This window comes from Hemiscyllium ocellatum, chromosome 43, assembly GCF_020745735.1.
Source record: "Hemiscyllium ocellatum isolate sHemOce1 chromosome 43, sHemOce1.pat.X.cur, whole genome shotgun sequence".
In the NCBI taxonomy this organism is placed as follows: domain Eukaryota; kingdom Metazoa; phylum Chordata; class Chondrichthyes; order Orectolobiformes; family Hemiscylliidae; genus Hemiscyllium; species Hemiscyllium ocellatum.
Genome location: NC_083443.1, coordinates 16,901,350 through 16,927,835, shown reverse-complemented (window position 1 = coordinate 16,927,835; position 26,486 = coordinate 16,901,350). Strand labels below are relative to the sequence as shown.

At 42.3% G+C, this 26,486-nt stretch overlaps 1 protein-coding gene across 3 annotated transcripts in view; it reads right to left on the bottom strand.

Moving 5' to 3' along the window:
- wdfy4 (WDFY family member 4) overlaps window positions 1-26,486 on the bottom strand; it is a 315,729-nt gene that overhangs the window by 141,667 nt on the left and 147,576 nt on the right. For all 3 annotated transcript variants that reach the window (XM_060854390.1, XM_060854388.1, XM_060854389.1), the window contains 2 exons: window positions 7,832-7,909; window positions 2,387-2,611 (listed from right to left, as the gene is read on the bottom strand). In XM_060854390.1, the coding sequence (XP_060710373.1) occupies window positions 2,387-2,611; window positions 7,832-7,909 (303 nt within the window). The remainder of the gene's footprint in view (window positions 1-2,386; window positions 2,612-7,831; window positions 7,910-26,486) is intronic.

Below are 26,486 nucleotides of genomic sequence, written 5' to 3'. Positions count from 1 at the left end.
TTAAATACCCAGGCAAATGTTGTAGGTTTTCTTTAGGTACCCCTCCTCATGTCTCCTTGATCTGGAGATTTTGGCTTTTCTGCATTGGCCATAATCTTTAACTTCTAAAAACTGGCCAATGAGTAATATCTTCCCACATCACCTTTTGGTTGTGGGAACTTTTACCTCACCTGGCATTGTCCAAGCTCAGAAATGCCTTTCCACTTCCTCCAGCTGCCAGCTCCTTTGCAAACTCAGCCCACACATCCTTCATCAACCCTGATGGGCCCTGATACTAAATGTGAGGGACATTTTCTCTCCACGTGCTGCCATGATCTCTTACAGCAGCCTCGAAAAAGCAGAAGCTTACATTCTTTCACCCAGTAACCAGTCATAGAATCATGTAGCACAGAAGGAGGCCATTTGACACATCAGTTATGTGCTAGCTCTTTGAAAGTGCTACATGATTAGCCCCACCAAGTCTACCTTATCTCCTTTAGTAAATGTTTCACTTCCAAATCTTTTAGTCTCTTTTGAAAATTGCTATTAAATCTGCACGCCATATTGCTGTTTGGCAAGCAACTGTGTGTGGGTTGATCTTGAGTGAAATAGTTGGTATCAGATTGACTGCCTGTTATAGTCTTCACTTTATATTTAGCTTGATTAAATATGGGGGCTGGGGCAAGTTTCATTTTGTGACCATACAGAAAATTCTATTCGTAAATTCATTTTGGGTACACTGTTAATTGAAAGAAATTACATCCCAGCAGATAATTATAATGGAAAAAGTAATCCTCACAGAAATCTAACATCACTTAAAATATATGTTTTTTAAAATTCCAGTGTAATTGGAATCATCAGTCAGTGACTCCAGTCTCAGTGGATTTCCTCCTCCATACATTACATCTAATTAAACAAAAAAAGAGTCATACAGCACAGAAACAGACCCTTCAGTCCAACTGGTCCAAATCGACCATAATCCCAAACTAAACTGGCCCCACTTGCCTGCGCTTGTTCCATATCCCTCCAAACATTTCCTATTTGTGAATTTATCCAAATGTCTTTTAAGTGTTATAACTGTATCCATGTCCACCATTTTTTCATTCCACACATGAGCCACGCTCGGTGTTAAAATAAAATTGCTCCTCGGGGCTTTTAAAAATCTTTCTCCTTTCACCTTAAAAATATACCCCTTAGTCTTGAACCTCCCACACCAGGGAAAAGAGCACTTGCCATTCACCTTATGTATACCCGTCTTGATTTTATAAACCTCTATAAAGGTCACCATCAATCTCCTACGCTCTAGTGAAAAAAAGTCCCAGCCTATCCAGCCTCTCCTTATAACTCAAACCCTCCAATCCATGAACGTTCTTAGGAGGAAGGGCCATTGGGATACTTTAGATATTGTGACAGTCCACCTCCTCGTGACACCACAGATACAGCTTTGTCAAGTAGGAGATAGAGTGTGAGGGAGGTCCCCATCAGGCTGAAACAGCCGCTGAGGAGATCTGAAAGGAACAGGTCACCTCCTACTCCTCTCATCTCCTGTTGTCCTGAAGAAGGATCGTGCCTGAAACATCGACTCTCTTGCTCCTCAGATGCTGCTGTGCTTTTTCCAGCACCACGCTTTATCAACCCTGAATCCCCAGCATCTGCAGTCTTCATTTTCCCCTCATCTCAGACCAAACTCTGTCTGGTGGCTTAAAACAGGCGTCAAGTCCCTCAGTTATGTAAATAAGTCACAGAAAGATGGCTTTGGGATGTTCATAAAATATGGCCCTCACCAAATTGGAGTTCAGAGACAAATACAGTGCAGGACATTTGCTGAATTCAGGACTCTCAGTATCCAGACTATAACAGGGAAATAGGTACAGCCAAGTCCCACTCCTATTCCTATGTCTGTGAGCCATGTAAAAGACTGACAACCACTTTTCCTCAAACAAATTGGCATGTCGGCCAATTTACACACAGGAAGCTCCCACAAATAGCAGAGACGTCCACGACAGAGGGATTTCTATCTTCGTATTGATATTTTCAGGCACTAAGAATTAATTTCCAATGTAGATTTGCGACCTCACTACTAATTAAACCGGAAAGGAAGGAATCTCTTGGATAAAGTGTCACATTTCGGCTGACTATTTGCAAAGGGGTACAAACATGCATTTCAACTTAATTGCACCATCTCTAACACCCTCGAAATTATTCTGCAATTTAGTATTTTCCACTTAAGCATCAGATATCGAAATTATCGGAAAAAAACGCCATGTTTGCTACACAACTTAATATTGCAATCACATGGAATTAATTTGCTGCCTTCATTAATAGTCTTGCCACTTCACTGGCTTAGACAATGAGGCCTGGGTTTCAGCTTGGAGATTCAATACATTATCCAAAGATATAATCTTACTTCACTTTTGGGCTCCTTTTCTCGACATGCATTATAAGCATAATTGATGCAAATGGTATTTCGTCGCATCTTCTTCCTCATTCGACAGGGGCCCTCAGCCATGTCCAGTATCCACGCACCCTGCTGTGACCCTGATGAAGGACCCCATAATCCTCTCTCTCGAAGCAGCTGTTGTTCCATCTTCGCCCAGTCTTTCGACGTTTGGTTCAGAATGCACTGCTGCATCTGGGGACAGAAATGAAAAGCCTCAACAGATGGTGCCTACACTGTGTACAGCTGGCCATCCAATTGTTCCTATAAACACACACTTTCTCCTTTTCTCTTCGAAAAAAAAGGATGCGTTGTATTTGTTGTGCTGGATTACAAAGAGTTCAGGTCACTAGCTCGCACTGTCGGACTGATAAGCGAGCAGGGGTTATGTCATAAACATTTAACAAGTGCTACCAAGTCCAGGAAAGCCGTTGGCCTCTCTTGGAATTCTCAAAGCTGCCGTGCGTGCACAATGTTGAAAGTCAAAGAACAAACAGAAGAACTTGGAGTTCAGAGGGTCTCTAAGCACAACCGAAATCTCGTCACTGTCAACATGTGGGAAACAAAGCAGCCAATTCGCACACAGCAAGCCACGACAAGTAACATTGGATGGATAATCGACTTTCTGGATGGAGGTTGAAGGAAAACCATTAGACAGGGCAGTGGGGAGAAAGCTCATCTTCAAACGTGCTTTGGGATCTTTTAGATCCACGTGAAACTGCAGGTGGGTCCTTAAAGGCTCATGAGAAAGACTACCTCACCAACAGTGCTGCACTCCCACAGTACTGCAGCGGACAGTCAGCCTAGATTCTGTGCTCATGTTTCTGCAGTGGGACTTGACCATACAACCTTCTAACTCAAAGGTCAGACCTCAACCAACAGAACCCCAGCTGATACCTCAATGTTGCTTATGACTGGCTATTTATTGAGGATTAAGGAAGCTTATGGACTGATAAAGCAGTGTATTGGAACATACCGGAGTCAAAGATTATGAGAAGCCAACTACTCCTGCTCCTATTTCTTATGCTCTGTATGGTAATTAGGTTAGATTACTTACAGTGTGGAAACAGGCCCTTTGGGCAAACAAGTCCACACCGACCCATTGAAGATGCAACCCATCCATACCCACTCCCCTACATTTACCCTTTCACCTAACACTACAGGAAATTTAGCATGGTCAATTCATCCAACCTGCAAATTTTTGGACTGTGGGAGGAAACCAGAGCACCTGGAGGAAACACACGCAGACATGGGGAGAACGTACAAACTCCACACAAACAGTTGCCTGAGGCAGGAGTTGAACCAGGGTCTCTGGTGCTGTGAGGCAGCAGTGCAATCAGGAAACCTGGAAAATGCATAATGTTTGATAGAGAATTGCTCAGTAACCATTTCCTGGATTGTTGTTAATATGGAGCTTAGATTAGGCAGGTTGATGTCTCTCTTTACACTGTTATGATCAGAGATGATGATACTACGAGCTAATTCAGATGCCAGAATTAAACCTGGCTTGATAGAACATATATGTGTTTTTTACATCTGGTCTTGAGTCAAATGTTCACATAAGGCTGTGGTTGTTATATGTTCAACAACAGAACCCAATCTGATTGCAGCAATAAGAGAACAACTAAGCTCTGCAGGGTTAGACGACACTTTAAACAGATCCTCACTTTGTTTTGCTGTTTAAGTTCCAAGTGGATTCCCAATAAAGAGACTCCAGTCCACAGTAATTTTCTTCCTATCTCAACTCTTGAAGTTTCCACATAAGTAAGGGAAGGCGATGGATTAGTGGTATTATCACTAGACTGTTAATCCCAAGATCCAGCTGGGGTCTGGCTTCAAATCCTACTCTGGCAGGTGACGGAATTGGAATCCAATTTTTAAAAATCTGGGATTAAGTGTCTCATGATGATCATGAAGCCATTGTCAATTGTCAGAAAAAAACCCCATCTGGTTCACTATTGTCCTTGTAGAAAGGAACCTGCCACCCTTACCTGGTCTGGCCTACATGTAGCTCCAAAGCCACAGCATTGTGGTTAACTGTTAACTGCCCTTTGGGCATTAGGGATAGGCAATAAATGCTGACATAGCCAGTGATACTCTCATCCCCTGAATGAATAAATAAAAACTGACACTTAGATTTTGCAAAATGCTATCAGGGATATCTGAAATTTCATTTTAATTCACTTGTGAGACGTGGGTATCATCAGCATTTAGTTCCTATCCGCATTGCCCTTGAGAAGGTGGTGGTCAGCTGCCTTCTTGAACCACTGCAGTCCATGACCCACAATACCCTTGTCAAAGTAGGGAACCTGTGGTTGTTATAAGTTAATTCAGTGATAATTACATGAGAACCTGACTATTGGTTTAAAAAATGAAGAACAACAAGTAACTGGAATTTTCTGTTGTGCAAGTTGAAATAAAACTCAGACTTGAAAAATATTTGCCTGGAATGTGTCTGACTAGCCTTTGATTTTGGGATTCCACGGATTCGGTTTCCCCAGTTTCAGTTATCCATAGTTTACCACAAACCCGAAAATATTACATAGAACATTCCAGAAACAATTCCAGGGGGAGCTGCCGGAGAGGTAAATTTCCCATTTAAATATTAGGGTTCGCTACTATCCCTGGTTTCAGGTGTCCGCGGTAGGTCTTGGAACGTATCACCCGCGGATATGCGGGGGGCGCTCCTGTACCTGTTATAGATGATGGTTCACTGTTTGTCAGTCAAAGAATGAAACAGCATTATTCTAACCAAAGAGTGATCTGGATAAAACTTAGTAGACCATCACTTGGGGTAGCACATTGGCTCAGTGGTTAGCATTGCTGCCTCACGGCACTTGGGTTCGATTCCTGCCTCAGGCGACTGACTGTGTGGAATTTGCACATTCTCCCAGTGTCTGCGTGGGTATCCTCTGGGTGCTTCGGTTTCCTCCCACAGTCCAAAGATGTGCAGGTCAGGTGGATTGGCCATGCTGAATTGCCCATCGTGTTAGGTATATTAGTCAGAGGGAAACTGGTCTAGGTGGGTTACACTTCAGAGGGTCGGTGTGGACTTGTTGGGCCGAAGGGCCTGTTTCCATACTGTAGGGAATCTAAGAGTACGGAATGAAATTCAGTAGATTATATAGAAGACTGGAGAAGTTCTATTTGGAAATTCTGCAGGCTGTGCTAGCATTTAAGTTATTTCACTATGCCAAAACATCAATCTAACACAGACTTCTAGTTTTGGAGAGAGTTAATTTTTCAGATAAATAAAGTCTTCAAAAATAAATGTCAGAAGCATGAGAAATATTCCTTTCCTTCAGTGTTCATTAGGACAAATGGAGAAATCAGTCCTGTCAGTCAAATGGAGAACATAATGTTAATGGATGTCTAAAGGTCACAGGTGACAGTAATAAGAAAATCTTGGCTAACAGAAATGCTTTTGACAATTTTGAGAGGCAGTGAATATTTGAGACTTTCAATAAAAGAATGAGCCCTAGGGATGCCCAGAGTATATTCGGTGTTTCAGGGGTGATTCAAAGTATCATAGCACAGGCGTCCCTTAGGATCCTGCACATAAATCGGGGTCTGCTTGAAGCTTATGAAGGCATTAGTTTAAGTTTAGTCACTGCCAAGTTTGTGGTATCATGAGCAGTTCAGCTGTGCAGAAGGTGAGGCCAAAGGGCGAACAATAGGGTTGGAGGTTCAGTCAGTCAGTGGAATGGACAGTCATTTCTGTGGCTATAGGTATGACTTCAAGATTAACTTATCACATTGGTGCCAGTGTCAGGGATGTCACAGAGTAGCTGCAGGGCACAGTCCTGGGGGAGGATGAGCAGACAGAAATTGCAGTCTACATTGGTACCAGTGTGAAGGGGGGGTGTAATCCTGCAATCAGAATTTAGGGAGCTAGGTAGGAAATTCGTAAGCAGAGACTCAAGTGTAAAAATCTCCATGTTACTCCTCGTGCCAGCTGTAAGTGAGGACAGAACAGGAGGTTAAAGCAGATGAAAACAGAAATTACTGGAAAAGCTCAGCAGGTCTGGCAGCATCTGTGGAGAGAAATCACAGTTAACATTTCAGGTCAAGTGACCTTTTCTAAGAACTGATGGTAGCCAGGGAAATGTTGGTTTCTATGCAGAAGATAGGGTGGGGGAAGGGGGTAAGGAGTAAATGAGATGAGGATACAGCCCATAGAGAGAAGAGCAGTTGGATAGAAGAGTGGACAGTGATCCAGCTAAGAGGGTGAATAGCTTTAATGGGGACTGTTAGTGGTTAACAATGGGCTGCGTACAATAGCAGACTATATGATAACAAGGCCTGGTATGTGTGGGGGGGTTGAGGTAAGGACATGGGAGAGCTCAAGCCCTAAAAGTTACTAAACTTGATATTGAGTCCAGAAAGCTGCAAGGTACCCACACAAAAAATGAAGTGATGTTCTTCCAGCTTGCACTGAGCTTAGGCTCTGATTTCTTGCCACAGATGCTACTAGACCTGCTGAACTTTTCCAGCATTTTCCGTTCTTGTTTCTGATCTACACCATCCACAGTTCTTTCTAAGGCAGATAAATGGAAAGATGGCACAGGAGGGAGTGCTCCCAGTTCCTGGGACATTGCGACTTGCTCTGGAGAACATATAACAGCCAGGGAGGTTGGACTTAAACTGAGCTGGGGCTGAATCAATTCTGTGATTTCCAGCATCTGCACTTCTCCGGTTTTCAATTTGTTTGCAGTTGAGACTGATTTCCTTGCTGATTGTTTAGCTAGTGATGTTGCAAAGATTAACTCAGCATGGACGTGCGAACCAAGAGAGAACATTAAAGGGAAATACCAGAGTGCACAAAATAACTGAAGTTCTGGATACCACTGGGATAGGGAAGAGGAAGTCAATAAGTGAGGCCAGTGTAAGGTAGAAAAACTTACACTGGGTTACTGTACGTCAATGCACAGAGTATAGCAAACAAGACTGGGGAGTTACAAGTATAGATTGACATGTGGAAATATAATATTGTGGTGATAACAGAGTCCAGGCTCGAAGAAGGATAAGACCACGTGTTAAACATTACGCAGAAGTGGGTACTGCAGATGCTGGAGATTAGAGTCAAGGTTAGAGTGATGCTGGAATAGCCCTGGTTAAGGGGTTTTGCCCAAAACATAGATATTCCTGCTCCTCAAATGTTGCCTGACCTGCTGTGTTTTTCCAGCACCACTTTAATCTTGACCCGTGTTAAATATTACTGATTACAAGGTTTTCAGGAAAAAACCTATGAAAGAAAGGAATGGGAGGGGGTAATGGTGTTGGTTAAAGGGTACATTGCAGTGTTGGAGAACGAAGCTATCCCCAGAGAGTTCAGAGACACAATCAAACTGACTGGAGCGAAAGCACAAAACCCGGGTACAGTTACATTATTCAGCATAATCAAAGGACCATTACCTGGCAATTTTCTTTGTGGAGACTGGCAAATAATTCTTGTCCAGTTTTCCTCTGCATGTCCATAGCAGTGGTGAAATCCTACACCAGGAGAGAAGCAGGACAAGCTGTGTTAACCAGCCAGAAAAAAACAAATTTAAAACCTAACTAAAAATCACACAGCACCAGGTTAACTTGGAAGTACTAACTTTCAGAGCGCTGCTCCTTCATCAGGTGGTTGTGGAGTTTAAGATCATGTTCATGGAATTTATAGCCAAAGGAATCCATTGTCATGGAGATCTGATACAGTAAACAATCTTAGATCAAAACTTTCTTCTTATAGAATGGGATATGCTGGTCTCCTTTCTTTGATATGTAAATCCTCAAACTTCTTTGAAATGACGTTCTCAACTTTTTAAACAATGGGTGTGAAGTCTATCCTAGTGCTATGTCAGACTGACAAACTCTCTATTGTTTTACAGAGTTTTACAAGGAATCATGCAGTTTTGGAACAAAATAAAATGTAATTCTGCAAAATCAAATTCATCCCATCACTTTATATGTGTGTGCAGATAGGAGCAACAGACTGAGCACATGGGTGTGGGTGTGAGTGCGCGAGTGTGTGCATGTGTAGGTGAGAGAGCGGGGGGCGTATGTGTGTGCATACGAGAGAGTGGTTGTGTGTGGGAAGGAGTGAGTGAGAGAGTGAGAATGAGAGCAAGAGTGAGAGAGCGAGAGCGTGAGAGCGAGAGAGCGAGAGGAGCAGTGAGGTCACCTGTAGTGTGACATGAACCCAAGGTCCCGGTTGATGCCATCCCCATGGATACTGAACTTTGCTATCAGCCTCTGTTCAACCACTCTGCATTGTTGCTTGCCCCAAAGTCAGTGTTAGGGGGTGATCATCCAAAGGTTCGTGACCAAATGTCCTGGACCACTGAATTATTCCCCGGCTGGGAGGGAACACTCCTGCCTGGTGATTGTTATGCGGTGTCTGTTCATCCATTGTCACTGCGTCTGCTCGGTCTCACCAACACACAATGTCTCAGGTTATCCTTGCCTGCAGCATATGAGATAGACTATGTTGGCCAAATCACATAAGTACTCACCGCATATACGGTGGGAGGGCGTCCCCACGTGTGATGATGTTACCAGTGTCGATACTCTGATGTGGTTTGCAGCAGCTGATGTGGCAGGGTTCAATGGTGTTGTTGTCCTGAAGGCTGGGCAGTTTGCTGCCAAATAATGAACTGATTCAGGTTTGGTTGTTGTTTAAAGGCGAGATGTGGAGGCATGGGGAAGGTCTTGGCGAGATGCTCATCCTCATCAATAATGTGTTACAGGCTGCGAAGAACATAGCGCAGTTGTTCGGCTCCTGTGTCTGTCTCCTGAGGCGGTCATTATGAGGCACGTCGGAACTGGCGGCCGATGAGTTGAACATCGTACCCTGTTCTTATGAGGTCATTCTTGAGTGCTTTCAAGTGTCCATCCCATTCTTCCTTATCTGAACAGATCCTGTGTACATGGAGAACTTGTCTGTAGGGGTTGGCTGCTTTAATATGGTTCAGGTGGAAGCTAGAGAAGTGTAGCATCTTGAGGTTATCCATGAATTTGTGGTACAGCAAGGTGCTGAGGTGCCCATCCTTGATGAAGATGTATATGTCCAAGGGTGAGTCAGACACTAAAGAGTAGTCCATGGTGAGTTTAATGGTGGGATGAAACAGGTTGATATTACTGTGTAGTTGTTTCAGTGACTCCTCACCACGGATCCAGAGGAAGAAAATGTCATCAATGTACCTGGTGTATAATGTTGGCTGGAGGTCCTTTCCAGCAAAGAAATCTTGACTGAACTTGTGCATGAAAATGTTGGTATATTGGGGTGCAAATTTGGTCCCACAGCTGTTCCGTGTGACTGGATGAAGAACTGGGTGTTAAAAAGTGAAAACGTTGCAGTCCAGGATGAAACAGATGAGTTGTAGGACGGACATCAGAGATGCAGTTGTTGGCATTTGTCTGCAAACTCTGTAAAACTATACAGAGGGTTTGTTAGTCTGACACAGCATTGGGACACAGACAGACTCCACATCTATTGTTGAAAAAGCTGAGCTAACTTGAGAATGTCATTTCAAAGAAGTTTGAGGATTTACATATCAAAGGACAGAAACCAGCATATCCCATTTTCAAAAGATGAAAGTTTTAATCGAAGATTGTTTACTGTATCAGATCTCCATGACACTGGGACTCCTTTGGCTATAAGTTCCGTGATCATGATCAAACTCCACAACATACTGATGAAGGAGCAGCGCTCCGAAAGCTAGTGCTTCCAAATAAACCTGCTGGGCTATAACCTGGTGTTGTGTGATTTTTAACTTTGTCCACCCCAGTCCAACATTGGCACCTCCAAGTCATGGAAAACATAACTCGATGTGAATGGATGAAAATCTCTTACTGAAAACTGGGTAATAGTCATGTGGTCTGAGCCTTCTCTTTGGAGGTCCATGCAAAACTGAGTGCCCTTTCTCATTTTGCACTGGTTCAGTTAGTGTCACCCTTGTCTACAGGCAAGCACTCCTGAGGCTTGAAAACTATATCAGTGCTGATCTATTACAGTGCAGTACCAAAGGAATATCAGAGGTACCACCTTCTGTCTGAGATACTCATCCAAGAATGCTTTTGGTCTCTCAAGTCAACATAAAAGATCCCATGGCAATAACTGCAAAACAGAGAGAGGGTCAGAGAGCTCTTCACGGTGTCCTGACTAATGTTTATCCCTCCACCAGTGACAAGATTGTTGCGACATTACCATATAGCTGGCAGTCGGAACTTGATGAGCTGCTTTCCATTCCAACTGCCAAAGGAATGGGAGCAGGAGGAGACGACAAGTCACCTCAAATCTGCTCTATCGTTCAACAAGATCACGGTTAATGTCTGACCACGAACTTTCTCTGTCCCTCGTTACCCATGATTCCCTTCACACCGCGCTCTTCAAACCTTTTCATGATCTGACCCTATTGTAACGGCCTCAGATGCCATGTGACCCCAGGGATGGGGTGTGGGGCATGGTGGGGGAGGCTTCAGCTGCTGGGTGGAAGGCAGGACATTTTTTAGCCCCTCGGGATGGGTGCGGGAGTTGGCATTGGGATTCATGGAAAGCAGCTCCGAACAGTGGAAATTGTTTAAACTGCAGGAAATTTTCCACTGTTTTGGCAGAAGCAACCAGGCCTCAAAGACCTGCTCAGTTGGCCATGCCAACAAATTTTAAAAAAAGAAAGGATTTTAAGATTGGCTTCCTAGTCAATGGCATTTATTCCCTACTCCAGACAGCCATTGAAGGTAATGTTCCCAAAATCTCATCTCATGACCCCACTGCAGAGTGGGATACAGAGAACCTACTCAAGATTCCAAAATTAGATTGATTTCAATCTTGAATATACTCAACGACTGTGCATTCATCCTACAGCAACAAAGAGAATTCCAAATACTCACAGCCCTCAGAGTAAAGACATTTCTCATCTCCATATGTCATGGTCAAATCCTTGTCCTGAGTCTATGATCCTAATTCGAGGCTGTTATACCAGCCCATGTCACAACAGAGACAACACTACTTCATTTCATTGTAAAGCATTTTGAGATGCCCCAAAGTCTAAGAATGCAAATCTTCCTTCTTTTACACTACCCGCGAGACAGCTAGAAGTACACCTCACACATCTATTCCCACCTCAGGTGACTGTCTGTGTGGAGTTTGCACGTTCTCCCCGTGTCTGCGTGGGTTTCCTCCGGGTGCTCCGGTTTCTTCCCACAGTCCAAAGATGTGCGGGTCAGGTGAATTGGCCATGCTAAATTGCCCGTAGTGTTAGGTAAGGGGTAAATGTAGGGGTATGGGTGGGTTGCACTTCAGTGGGTCAGTGTGGACTTGTTGGGCTGAAGGGCCTGTTTCCACACTGTAAGTAATCTAATCTAATAATCTAACCTAACTGAAGTCCTTTTCCTACTCTGAATCTACATATGCTTATCCCAAAGAATGTCATGTCATTATATTAATATGTACATCATAATACCTCTGGACTTGCAATAATATTGTAAATGCTGTGTTCATGAATGAACCAGCACAGGCCTAAACTTCAAGAATGACTCCGGGGTGAATTTGTACTTGCAGGGTTACATTGTACTTTGCTCAAAAACTGCATGAATTCATGTAAAACTCTGTTATCGCACTTTTTAGATTAGAATCAATCTAACCATCATGGCATAGACAGAGAACATAGGGGGCTAACACCTTCAACATCTTGTCTCGCTAACACCAATTGTTACACAGTTAACCTGAGAACGCAACTTTTGAAAAAATGTTTTGTGATTTACACATGAAAGAAGTGAAACTACCATGGTATTTGAACTGATGAAAGACTCAGCAACAATCAAGGTATTTTTCAATGTATAATTTCAATTACATCACACTGTAAATTTTTGTGATAAATTCTATGCCTTACAATTGAGCCCTCCACAACCACCTAATGAAGGTGCGTCGCTCTGAAAGCTAATGTGCTTCCAATTAAACCTGTTGGAGTATAACCTGGTGTTGTGTGATTTTTAAACTTTGTACACCCCAGTCCAACACCGGCATCTCTAAATCCAGGTAGGTTAGTATACAAGGAATCATAGAATTACAGAATAGATACATTATACAATTCAACAATTTGGCCGATTCCAAGTGTACCATCCAGCTCCCGACATGAATAACCGAAATGCTTCCCCCATCCACCAACCTCCCCTGGGTGTTTGTATTCAATGTAAATGAAATCAAACATTTTTACCTACAGTATAATGCGCTCTCTGTCAAATTCAGTAATGGGCTGAGGGACTGACAGGGTTTAATTTAGTTTAATATTTTTGATATATAACCAACATGAAACAAATCCACATTACTCACATACCTCCTTGTCCTTGTGGAGTTAGCAGCCAATAAAATCAAACAGCTTTATGCTTAGCGTGCGACACATTATTTAAGTGTGTGCAAGGTGTGCTAGGATTAAGAAACAATGACATGTGTGGATTTCACTAATCCATATCCTCCATAATTTGGAAAATATTAATCAAGTCACTTATATTTATAGCAATAAAGTGATCCTGGATGGCTGTAAGGGCAGTAACTGGGGAATTGAACAGGGACATAAAACCACGATCCAGAATGATTAGGAAACATTGATTCGAGGTAAGTGCATATTGCTATCTCCAAGTTGTTGCCCTGATTTCACTTCTGTGCACATTTGATGAATTAGGAAGCTCGCACGCACAGAATGTCAAAATTGACAGCAGAACTGTCAAGAGATGGAAGTGAACCACTGCATGTTTGTAATCCCTTGATTATGCAGCATGATGTATCTGAGTACTTACATGGAGTTAAACAACATAAACTCAAAAATCCCTGTACACATTCTGGAATCATAAAGGTATGATGTCTCAATACAAGCCAGATTCTGCATTGCTACAACTGATACTTTAAACAAAGGGGCACATATGTAACAAGAACAATTAAACCTGCTTCCTCAGAAAGACAGCCAACATAACCAAAAACCCCTCCCACCCCTCCCAACCTCATCCATCGAGCAGAAGGTACCAAAGCTTAAACCATGGACGAACAGATTCAAGGACAGCTTCTTCCCTGCTGTTATTAGACTTCTGAATGGACCGCTCAAATTTTGAATTTAATGTTGATCTCATCCTTGGTGCAGCTTCTCTGTAGCTGCAACATTGTATTCCTCACTTTGTATGGCACGATCTGCCTGTACTGCACACAAAACAAAACTTTTCACTGTACCCAGGTACATGCAACAATAACAAATCAAAACTACTAAACAAGAAGGCAGTCCAACAACGCATACCACACAACATACATGTTTACCCATTTCCTTATAAATAGGACGCGTAAAACAATCACACTGAATGTATATCACAGTCCTGTTTTTCATTCCATTCTTAACAATTGGAGTATTCCAATTACAAATGAAATAAAAAGTATTTCCAAACAAAGGCAGAACTAAATGTTTGGCAATACAACATTGCGCTTAGTGTAAAACAGAATGCTACGTGAGAGAAAAAAAAGTGACAATCTTGACTATGTTCTAATTTTGACATACATTCTTTTTTTAGTACAGTGGTTTTCTATCAGTGTAAAAGCAGACACAAATACAATTATATCCACCCTGCTGTGCGGAAACACAGAACATGGTTAGTACAAATGCTTGCTGGAGAATGGCCAACTCCAGATACCCCACTGTTCAGTTATAGTCATTAGCAGCGCACAGCAGGAAATGCCTGCGCAACATGAAGGCAGTGATTATATTTTGTTTGTTTACAGGATCATTAAGCTTTTAGTCACAGCAATGCACTGACAAAACATTATTGTTACTTAACTGAAACTCTCATGGAATTAACCCATCAAACAAATATGAACACTGGGCCAAGGAAAGGCCTGTATGGCTAAGTTGATAATGTCATTCAAGGTCATTCCTTGTTACTGAGCCATTCAATCATTTTTACTGATGAAGTATCATTATAATTTGTTTGCTGCCACTAAACTGATAATGTCAGAGCATCTCCTGCTTTAAATTTAAACTGATGTCTTCGTAATGCACTCAGAAGAAAGCAATATTATCTTGCTAAACAGTGTATAATCCCAGCTTTTTTCCGCTTAACATATGAGGAATGTTTGGGACTCTTGTCTTATACTCAATGAGGTTTAGAACAATAAGGGGCATCTAATTGAAACATACAGAATATTGAATGGCCTGGGCAGAGCAGATGTTGGGAAGATGACTCCACTGGTAGGAGAGACTAGGACCCAAGGGCAGAGCCTTGGAGGAAAGGGAACAGATGAAGAGAAACATCTTTGTACACACAGTAATGATTTGTTGGAATTCATCACCACAAAAGACTGTGGAGGCCAGGTGATTGAATATATTTAAGATGGAGGTAGATAGGTTCTTCAGTATCAAGGGGATCAAGGGTTACAGGAAGAAAGTAGGAGAATAGTGTTGAGAAATGTATCAGAGCTGAAAATGTGTTGCTGGTAAAAGCGCAGCAGGTCAAGCAGCATCCAAAGAACAGGAAATTCGACGTTTCGGGCTAAAGCTAGCCCGAAACGTCGAATTTCCTGTTCCTTGGATGCTGCCTGACCTGCTGCGCTTTAACCAGCAACACATTTTCAGCTCTGATCTCCAGCATCTGCAGACCTCAGTTTTCACTTGAGAAATGTATCAGCCATGACTTAATGAGCTAAATGGCCTAATTTCTGCTCCTATGTCTTATGGTCTTATAAATGCTTTTGTGTTTCAGGAAAGTTAAAGTGGAAACAGCCATACAAAAGTTTATAAAATAATGAGGAGTATAGATAGAGTTAATGGGAGGTATCTTTTCCCTTGGGTGGGGCATTTCAAGACGTGGGGGCACGGCATTGAGGTGAGAGGAGAGTGATTTTTAAAAAAAATGAGAGTCAACTTTTTTTAAACACAGAGTTTGGTTCACGTGTGGAATGAACTTTGAGGAAGTGGCAGATGTGGGTACAATTACAACATTTAAAAGACATTTAGATCAGTACATGAATAGGAAAGGTTTGGAGGAATATGGACCAGGAGCGAGCAGGTGGGACTAGTTTAGTTTGGAATTATGTTTGGACTGGTTGGACTGAAGAGTCTGTTTCTGTGCTGTATGACTCTATGACTATGATTCTATTAGGCTCTTACACCATTATCTATTTGCAAAGTTGAAAAATATTGAAAGAAATATTGAAGTTCCACAGTACATCAAAGTAGAGACAGCTCAATTTCAGCCAATGGTCTTGCAATCCCTTATACACAGACTTCAACTCCATATGGCCCCAGCCTCCAAGAGGACATAATCCCACTCATGAACCTCATGCAGATCAGTTCTGTTTGTGCTAATGGCAGAATGTACTGTCCTCCTATCCTACAACGTGATGGCATCAGGGCATTTAATCAGACCCAAGGGGAGTAGGAGGGGACCCAACCTGTTCCCTGATTAGATCCATCCTTCTTGTCCCATAAGCGATTGAGGCCATACAGGCCTCTTCTCACCACACTGGTATACCCCAGCACTAGGGTGGGAGACTCGCCATGCAGGGAGTACAAGAAGCAAACCCTCGTGTATAGCACGGTGGCCGAGTAGTCAGCACTGTTGCTTCCCAGCATGAGGGACGTGGGCTTGAGTCCACTCTCGGCTGACTGTCTGTGTGGAGTTTGCACATTCTCCCAGTGTCTACGTGGGTTTCCTCCTAGTGCTCCGGTTTCCTCCCACAGTCCAAAGATGTTCTGGTTAGGTGAATTGGCCATGCTAAATTGTCCATAGTGTCCAGGGATGTGCATGCTAAGTGGATTAAATACAGGGATAGGGTGGGTCTGGGTGAGATGCTATTTGGAGAGTCAGTGTGGACTTGAAGGGCCAAATGGCCTGCTTCCACACTGTAGGGATTCTATGGTTCTACATGATCTGTCTCCACAGTGGCAGTGCTGAGCAACTGCGAGTTGCCAACAACAGACTGAACAAAAATCTTCAGCAGCTTTCACATGCTCCTACGCTGCTTTAATTAACAGGGCATCTTTGGTGCACAGTGAGGTTTGCTATATGTGCTTTGCCCAAAGACAGATCCTTCTCTCATGGTCCTCAGGGTAGCATCCTGAATCAAACCATCCTCTACTCCTTCATTAATGACCACCGTTTCATCGCAAGATGAGTGCTGCAATGTTCATTAATGTTTGCACAATGTTCAGCACCATTTCTAACTCATCAGATAATGAAGCAAACTTGATAGCATCATAGCTGTTGCTTTGGAGATTTTATTTTAATGGATATAAAGTCTTTCCTATCCAGAAAAAAAAACAATGATTTCTCCAGCTGGTCTCTGGGAAGATCTTTAGTCCAAAGATGTGCAGGTTAGGTGGATTGGCCATGCTAAAAATCGCCCAGTAGTGTCCAAGGATGTGCAGGTTAGGTGAGTTAGCCACAGTGAAAACCCCCATGCTGGGTTACAGGGATGGGAGAGGGAGATGGGTCTGAGTGGGATGGTCTTTGGAGAGTCACTGTAGACTCAATAGGTTGAATGGCCTCTTCCTGCACTATAGGGATTCCAGCTAACAAGACCATTGTAACCCATAGGGACCAGATGATCAGATTCTTGGCCTCAAAAGATATAAAACTTTAAGTCTAACGGGTTGAACACTGCTCAAGACAGTTTCTCTCAAGGTATGTTCCTTTGCACCAGGAGGAAAGGGCCGTCAAAATAGAAACATTCTTATCACATTGTAATCATGGGATCATACAGTGGCATGAAATACTCCATTCATACCCACTTTTGGTACTGAGTAAGCCAGCAGTCTATGAATGGTAACATTTATGAAGCAGAGTTCAGACTGTCGCCAGGGAGCAACAACACAATTCTGCCCAGCAATAAGGGACGGGCTAATTGCAAGGTTTGTAAAAGGTCACACTGGACAATTTGATGGATACTGCAGAGGGGTTCAAGGTACAGTCAGGTGAGAGGAGGTGAGAATGAGGGAAACGGAGACTCCACATTAAAAGTACTGCAGTTAGCTTTACTGCTGGAGAAACAGCCAAATTCAATGGACTATGTGATGTGGATTCAGAGAGGAGTCAGATGGCTCCGTGATGTTATAAATGAACTCGACGAAGAGTTCTGGGAGTCAGTAGGTCTCCAAGTGTCAGAGTTAGGATTCAGAAGTAATCCTGGGTAGCTGGAAAAGTGGGAAGGCCACTAGGTCTGTGTTGGGTGAAGCCATGATGAGCTGAGAAGAAGCCTGGGAGCAGCTGAGGTAGCATACCATTGACGTTGCTGAACCGGACTGAAACTTGAGGGAAAAACCCAGGGCAGGACTTGCTCGGTGGAGCTAGTTGTTGGTGAAGAGCTGGAGCTTTACTTGTAAAGATGCACTGCAGAGTAGCATCAGAGTCCAAGGAAGCTTTCAACCCCGGAATCTAAAAGAGAGCAGTCATTGAGCTAGTCCGTGACGGAGGGAGTTTTGAGAGGGAGTTTGAAAGCCAAATCAGAAATGAAAAATTGTGATTGCTTGGGAAGTTTAATGAGATTTGATCACCCACCATGCCATTGATGTCATTACCCAAATGAACCATATGTTCATTCTGGGTGATAGAACAGAGGTTCCACACATTGTGAATTGGCCAAAAGTTATATGTTAAGGTTTACTGCTGTTTGATCAAAACCACAGAACCTTGTTGCTTCATTCTCTTAGGAAGTTCCTGCTCATATTTTGACTACTTAAAAATCCCTAGCCAGATCATAATGTAACTTTATCACATTCTGAAACAACAGTCATTGTAAAACAGCATACCTTCACTTATCGTAAGTAACACCACTGGGAATTATCCCACGTAATACATGTGGGTAGCTCAGTAGTGCTTCTGTATTCAACCAATACTCACTTACATAGTGCCTCTATATTAATTTCATCTCTTTCCTAACTGTTGTTAAAATTCTGAGCAATCATTATTCATTACCAGAATTCTCATGGTGGCTTCAGTACTATTCTAAAAATGCCCTATTCTTACTATCAGTTTAATTTAGATAAACATGAGGTGCTGCATTTTTGAAAAGGTAAATCAAAGCAGGACTTATACACTTAATGGTAAGGTCCTGGGGAGTGTTGCCAAACAAAGAGACCTCAGAGTGCAGGTTCAGAGTTCCTTGGAAGTAGAGTCGCAGATAGATAGGATAGTGAAGGTGGTGTTTGGTATGTTTTCCTTTATTGGTCAGAGCATTGAATGTAGGAGTTGGGAGGTCATGTTGTGCTGAATAGGACACTGGTTAGGCCACTGTTAAGATACTGCATGCAATTCTGGTTTTCCTGCTATAGGAAGGATGTTGTGAAACTTGAAAAGGGTTCAGAAAAGATTTGCAAGAATGTTGCCAGGGTTGGAGGATTTGAGCCATAGACAGAGGCTGAATAGACTGGGGCTGTTTTCCCCTGTGCAGCAGAGGATAATGGGTGACCTTATAGAGGTTTATAAAATCATGAGAGGCATGGATATAATAAATAGACAAGGTCTTTTCCCTGCAGTGGGGAGTCCAAAATGAGAGGGCATAGGTTTAGGGTGAGAGGGGAAAGATTTAAAAGGGACCAAAGGGACAACATTTTCACACAGAGGGTGGTGTGTGTATGGAATGATCTGCCAGAGGAGTTGTTGGAGGCTGGTACAATTACAATATTTAAAATGCATCCGAATGGGTTATGAAGAGGAAGGATTTCGAGGATTATGGGCCAAATGCGAGCAAATCAGACTAGGATATCTGGTTAGGATGGATGGACAAGTTGGACCAAAGGATCTGTTTCCGTGCTGTAAGTCTCCATTCTTCTAAGACTGTAAAATATCTTCAATTTTATATTGCAAAGAGAAAGTTAAACATTGCACAAGATTTTCCCAAGGAGTGTAGGTCATCCCCAGAGAACACATGAGAATTAGGCAGTAGCCCCACTTCATAACTGTCATCCAAAACACTAAACACATGCTTATGTGGTTTCAACTTGACATGTTTAAAAAACATGCAACACAATTCAGAGCACACTTGCTCAAAATGTGTCCAGGAAAATGTTATGAGATCATATTGCAGATTCACTTGGAGTGCTGTATACCCCTGTAGCTACTGACAAAGCAAAGTTTCATAATGCTGCTGGAGAGGTTACTGCTTCTCACCCAGCTATGTCAGCTTTGAAGCTGATTTGTTTCTGTTCTTGTCTTGCTTGTGGTTTCCTACCTTGCTAGGGCGTGATTTATTTTCACAAATGGATTTCCTTCCTCAGCACTTAACTACCCTTAGAAATTTCATCTTTATCCTCCGTTCCATTTACAATCATGGATAGCTCATTCGATGCCACTGACCTCCACTCAAATTCATTTCGACTGCTTTGGTTACGTTGATAGATCATCCTTTGCTAACTTTCTTCAGATGATTAATTGCAACATCAGGAATAGCATCTTATTTCCTCCACATCATACATCCTGACTTGGATATGGATCTCCAGGTCCTTGCTGGTACTGGGTCAAACGTGGCACTGAAATCACTTTGGGAGTGTCATCACCACAAGGACTTCAGTGATCAAATGACAATGTCCACCATAACAGGGCAATGAGCAATGGACGATAATCACAAAGCAATGACAAAGCTGAAATACGTAACACAGACATGACAAGAATAGCCTCCTTTCGCAATATAACTATCATATGGTTGTCTACATTACTAACCGGATTGCATTAACTCCCTCAAGCTTTCTCCCCCCAACAGCATCAACACACACACACACACACACATTAAAAAGACAATATTCTGTGGATGCTGCAAATCTAAAACAAACAGAAGAGTGGAGATGTTCAGCAGGTCTGGCAGCATCTGTGCAGAGAGAACCACAGAGTTAATATTCTCGAGTCTGTTATGACTCTTCTTTAGAACTCTTCAGCCAGAAATGCTGAGTGGATGATCCATCTCGCCTTCTTCAAGTGCTCCCCGGCATCGCAGATGCCAGCAATCAGTCAATTCGAGTCACTCCATGTGATATCAAGAAACTTTTAAAGGCACTGGATACTGCAAAGGTTATGGGCAATGATAACATTCTGGCAATATTATTGAATAACTGTGCTCCAGAACTGGGAATGCTGTAACCAAGCTGCTCCACTGTCAACATTGGCATCTATCCGACAACATGGGAAATTATCCAGTTATGCCCTGACTGAACAAGACAAATCCAATTTTATAAATCTTTACCCCATCAGCAAAAGCAGTCATTGACAATGTTTTCTTGAGGCACTTACTTAGCAATAACCTGCTCAAAGACACTCAGCTTGGGAGGGCTACTCAACTTCTGATTTCATGACAGTCTAGGTCCAGTCATGGACAGAAGAGCTGAACTCCAGAGGGGAGGCGACTGTGATTTCTTTTCGCTAAAAGCAACATTTGACGGATTCTAGCATCAAGGGAGATCAGGGAACTCTCCAGCAATTGGTGTCATACCTAACAGAAAGGAAGTTTTTTTTTGCCCCTGTTAGTGGTCAATCATCTCAGCTCCAGGAATTCCTCAGGGTAGTATCCTAGACCTAACCATTGTCATAATGTTCAGCACCATTGGGGACTCCTCAGATAATGAAGCAGCCTGTCTCCATATGTGTTAAGATCTTTACAACATCTAAGCTTAGCCTGATAAGTGTGATTAATGACTACGCCCAACAAGTGCAGAACAATAACAATCTCCATCAATAGTGAATCTCACCATTTTAACATGAAATTCAGTGTAGCATTACCATTGTTAAACCCTCACTCATCCTAGAGATTATTGTTGCCAAAATCTGAAGTGGACTAGCCATGAAGAGAGATATACCCATTAGACCATAAGACATAGGAGCAGAAATTATGCCATTCAATCCATCGAGTCTTCTCCACCATTCAATCATGGCTGATAAGTTTCTCATCCCCATTGTCCTGCTTATTCCCCATAACCCTTGATCATCTTGGCAATCAAGAACCTATCTATCTCAGTCTTAAATATACTTCAATGGCTTGGCCTTCTGTGGCAATGAATTCCATAGACTCACTGCTCTCTGGCTGAGGATATTTCTTCTTAATCTCTGTTCTAAAGATCTTTCCTTTACTTTAATGCTCTGCCCTTGGGTCCTACTCTCCAACCTATGGAACCATCTTCCCAACATCAATACTCTGACAACAACAGCAAACCAAAAGGTTAGGAATTCTGCAGTTAGTAACTCTCCAAAGCTTGTTTACTATCTACATGGTACAAATCAGGAGGGTGATGGAGTTCACCCCACTTGCCTGAATGAGTCCAGCTCCAACAACACAAGAAGCTTGACACCATCCAGGATAATGCATCCCGTTTGACGGGAACGCCATCCACCACCTTCAACGTTCACTTCCTTCACCCTGGATGTACAGTCGCAGTGTTGCGTGCCTTCAACAAGGATCTTCAAAATGCAACTTCCAAAACCCCCATGATCTCTACAATCTAGGACAAGGACAGCTGACGCATGGGAATACCACCAGCTGAAAGATTCCCCTCCCAGCCAGCCACCATCCCGACTTGGAACTATAGCGTCATTGCTTCCGTGTCGCAGGGTCAAGACCCTGAGAACTCTACTCCTGTCAGCACTGTGGGTGACCTGCAAGGACTGAAGCAGTTCAGGAAGGGCAGCTCACCACCATTTTCTCCAGGGACATTAGGGATAGGGCAATAAATGTTGGGTCAGCCAGTGAAGTCTGCATCCAATTAATTAATAAACAAAAAAGTGGTCAGATTGCATTAGAGATAATAAAAATCTGACTGGATAACAATGCATTTAAGCAAAGCTTGATTGGTACACGAGGGAGAAAAAGAATTGAAGGAAATGACATTAGTGTTTGATGAAGGAGGGTGGGTAGAATATAGACCAATCAGGCCAAATGGACTACCTTTGTGCCATATAGTCTATCTAAGCATCACTATAAACGTATAGAAGTTTATATTCAATTCAAAATCTCCCCAAGTGCAATTAACATCATGCTAATTTACATTTTAATTACTTCCCAAGAAAACAGTGCAGTTATTGACAGTAGAACATAATGTCAACTTCATGGTGCTGTGTTGGTAGACACTTAATGAACTTAATTAGATAATCAGGGATGTTAATTATCTCAGTAATACGCAGATAAACGTATTATGCAAATGATTCATTAACTTTGCAGGCAAAATTCACAGAAAGGAGTTGTATATTCAGTCTTCTGTGCAGCGTCAGTGAGTTTGCTAATGTTAGACAAGTGAACCAGCAGGAAAATTCATGACAACAGCTGTAATATCCCAAACTATAATCGCACTGTATTAACTAGCAATAAACCAAAAATGGCTTTCTGACTTCTCTTTGTTGTGGGGGCGCTGGAATATCAGGGCTGCGCTTCACTTGCACAAATTCATGACAATGTTGGCCATCATAACATTTCTGCATCACTGATGCGTTTTACTGGATAATATAGTGAGGGCAGAAATGAAAAAGAGAGAGATGCAATATTCACTTCTGTAGCACCCCTTCGCACGTGAGCTGAAGCATCTCGAGATTTACGATGATTCGTAGTGCAGGTTGCTCTGCAATCATGGAGGTAAGTATGTCAGGCAATTCGCACACAGCACGTTACTCCAAACAGCTACGGAAACAAGAAACTAGTATTGTTCGGGATCCTGGGAATAGTGCCTTTGATATTTCAGCAAAACACTGTAGATTAACTTAACACAAAGGATTGGGGCAGTGGTGGGATATTCAACCAGGTCCATTTATTTCTCAACAGGTCCCCACTGGGAGAATATCCAATGGAGATTGCCCTCGGACAATCATTTGGATAGCTGCTTTTATGTAGCGTGTCTTGAATTTCATGCGTTTCTGGAATTCCTGGTCTTAAAATAGACAATCATACCCCTCTTCACTCCCAAAGAAATCTTCAGGCTTTAAATCTGAGGTAGATATGTTTTTTTGTTAAGCAAAGGGATATGGGCCAAAGGCAGGATTTTGGAGTTAGGCCACAGATCAGCCATGGTCTCATTGCATGGTGGAACAGGCTCGATGGACTGAATGGCCTACTCCTGTTTCTATATTTGCATCACACATCCGTCCACCTTGCCAATTGTTTCGAATCACAAGTTTGACCAAGTTACCATCACACCCTGTGCCTCAAATGGACGACAGCATCTCCAGTATTGCTGTATTCCCCCAGTGCCCCACTGAACGACGTTTCTACTTATTCTTTCATGGGATGTGGGTATCATTGGCAAGACCACTATTTAGTATCCTTCCCTAGCTGCTCTTGAATTGAATAGGTTGTTAGGCCGGTTAGGAGTCTAGCATATTGTTGAGAGTTTGGAGTCAGATATTGGGCAGACCAAGAAAGGACTGCAGATTTCCTTCCCTGGAACACATATGTAAATCAGATGGGAGTTTACAACAATCTTTGACAATTTACATGAACATCATGACTGAAACTAGCTTTCAATTCTAGATTAATTTAAATTCTACAAGAGACTGTACTGGGATTTGAACCCACATACCCAAAATATTAGCCTGGGCTTCTAACCCAGTGACATTACCACTAGACCAGTCAGGTTAGTGACTTGCTTTTGAATTAAAGCTCTTCTAACTCCAAGGTATGGACGTTAAATATTTCTCCAGCTGTACCATTGGATAGTCAGCATAAATGACCATTTTCCATTTGTAGGTGTCATTATTGCTGTTAGGCTTCTAATGATAGTTTGTTTCCTTTCCAGCCTTTGTTAAAGGAGGAGGCGGCTTGAGCTTATTCTAGATACACAACAAGAGTCAGGGAGAGGTGATGGGCATAATGGCATTAGCGTGAGATTATTAATACAAAAACGCAGCAAATGTTCTGGAGACCAAGGTTAAAACCTCACCACGGCAGATGGTGAAATTTGAATTCAATAAATACCTAGAATTAAGAGTCTAATGATGGTTATGAAACCATTGTTGACTGTCAAGGAAACTAGTTCACTACTGTCTTCAGGGAAAGAAACTGTCATCCTGGCCTGGTCCAGTCTACATGTGACTCCAGACCCACAGCAATGTGGTTCACTCTTAACTGCCCTCTGGGCAATTAGGGATGGGCAATAAATGATGACCTAGGCAATGATATTCACGTCCCGTGAAGAAATATCAAAGAAAAGAGTTGCACGACGGTAACTGTTAGATGAATTGGCCATGCTAAATTGCCCGTAGTGTTAGGTAAGGGGTAAATGTAGGGGTATGAGTGGGTTGCACTTTGGCGGGTCAGTGTGGACTTGTTGGGCTGAAGGGCCTGTTTCCACACTAAGTAATCTAATCTAATCTAAAACTGCCTTCTTTCCTAATTTCAAATAGCTTCAAAGTAAATGTAATTGTAAACTGAAATTCAGCCCAGAAACATGTTGCTTAGTTAAATCCAATCTACACAGAAACATTCAGTGTCTATCAGAAAGATAGGGAAAAGATGGTTAGGTGTGCACTCATACTCAAATCAATTTGGACCAAAAAAGATGAGTTATCAGGGAATTCAAGGAATGAGAGAAAGCAGTTTGTATTTATATAGTACTTTTAATGTTGTAAAATAACGTACGGGTGCATTCTCAAACAAAAGGTGACACTGTACCACAGAAGGCGATGTTAGGACAGAATATCAAGACATTGTCAACAAAATAGATATTTAGAAGAGTCTTAAAAGAAAGAAAAACAGGTAGAGATGGAAAGGTTTATTGAGGGAGTTCCAGAGCTTTGACTTTGACTACAGAAGACATAACTGGTGATGGTGATAAACAAATGACTGGAATAGGAAGACTGCAAAAATTCCATCAGGTTGCAATTTGGAGGAATTTACAGAGACGGGATGGGGCAAAGTTATGTTGGGGCAGAATGATCTTTGGTTAATGAATGGTTTTGATATCTGTCTATTGAACATACTTGCATGAACTCGGCTGGATATACCGCATTATCAGATGTCCTGTCTGAAAGTCACTAGGGGCTCCATGTTCCCTGTGGGGATATCCAGATCCTCCTCATAAAATCTGCCTCTTTTTGCACAATTCAGGGCAGTTAGCTAAATTAATGTTTGGTCATTTGTGTAACTAATTGGAAAAATAAATGTTGAACTAATTTATCATAAATGGCTTTTACGATGCTCATTACTGTTCAGTTCAATTCCATTAGTGCTGGTGAATCCACAGATCAGAAAACCAAGCGAGGAAAATGGAGCACCTATCGCCATTACTAAACTGCTCCTATTAATTTAACTGGGTACAACCTCATAATACAATCAGCAGGAAGTAGAAGGAAACTTTTCATGCTCATATTTCAGAGTCAGCATGGTGCACATGCATGATCCCAGGCTATTATTCCGGTTTAATGCAATGAACATCTCTAATTGATATTACCATTTGGGAATTTGCAGGAATCTGAAATAGAGGTAAATAGGATTTTTTTTAATTCTATGAAGATCACCTTTCTTTGAATCTATGGAATTCACTGCCACAGAAAGCTGTGGAAATCAGGTCATTGAGTGTATTTAAGATAGAGATCAATGGGTTCTTGATTGTTAAGGGGATCAAAAATTATGGGGAAAAGGCAGGAGAATAGGGTTGAGAATCTTCTCAGTCACGATTGAATGGCGGAGCAGACTCGATGGGCCAAATGGCCTAATTTCCGTTCCCATGTCTTTTGGTCTTACAGAAACATTTTTTTCTCTAAGCATTGTGTCAAAACAATTTTTCCAAAAAAATCATGCGACTCAAGCTAAATGACTAGACAAGCTCCCTGCTGAAGTAATGGCTGAAGGTTCACGAACTTAAAATTTACAACCCAGAGGGAGACAGAAAAAGAGAGGCCAACTAGCTTCGTTGGAAGGAAAACAGCCATACTAGAACAGCAGTTTATTTTTGACAATCTGGAGAAAGTGAGGACTGCAAATGCTGGAGATCAGAGTCAAGAGTCAAGAGTGTGGTGCTGGAAAGCCAGCAAGTCAGGCAGCATCGAGGAGCAGGAGAGTCGACGTTTCAGGCATAAGCCCTTCATCAAAATGTGAATCTCTCAAACCCCCACCCCCCAGCCCACAAGCCCTCATACCTGGTGA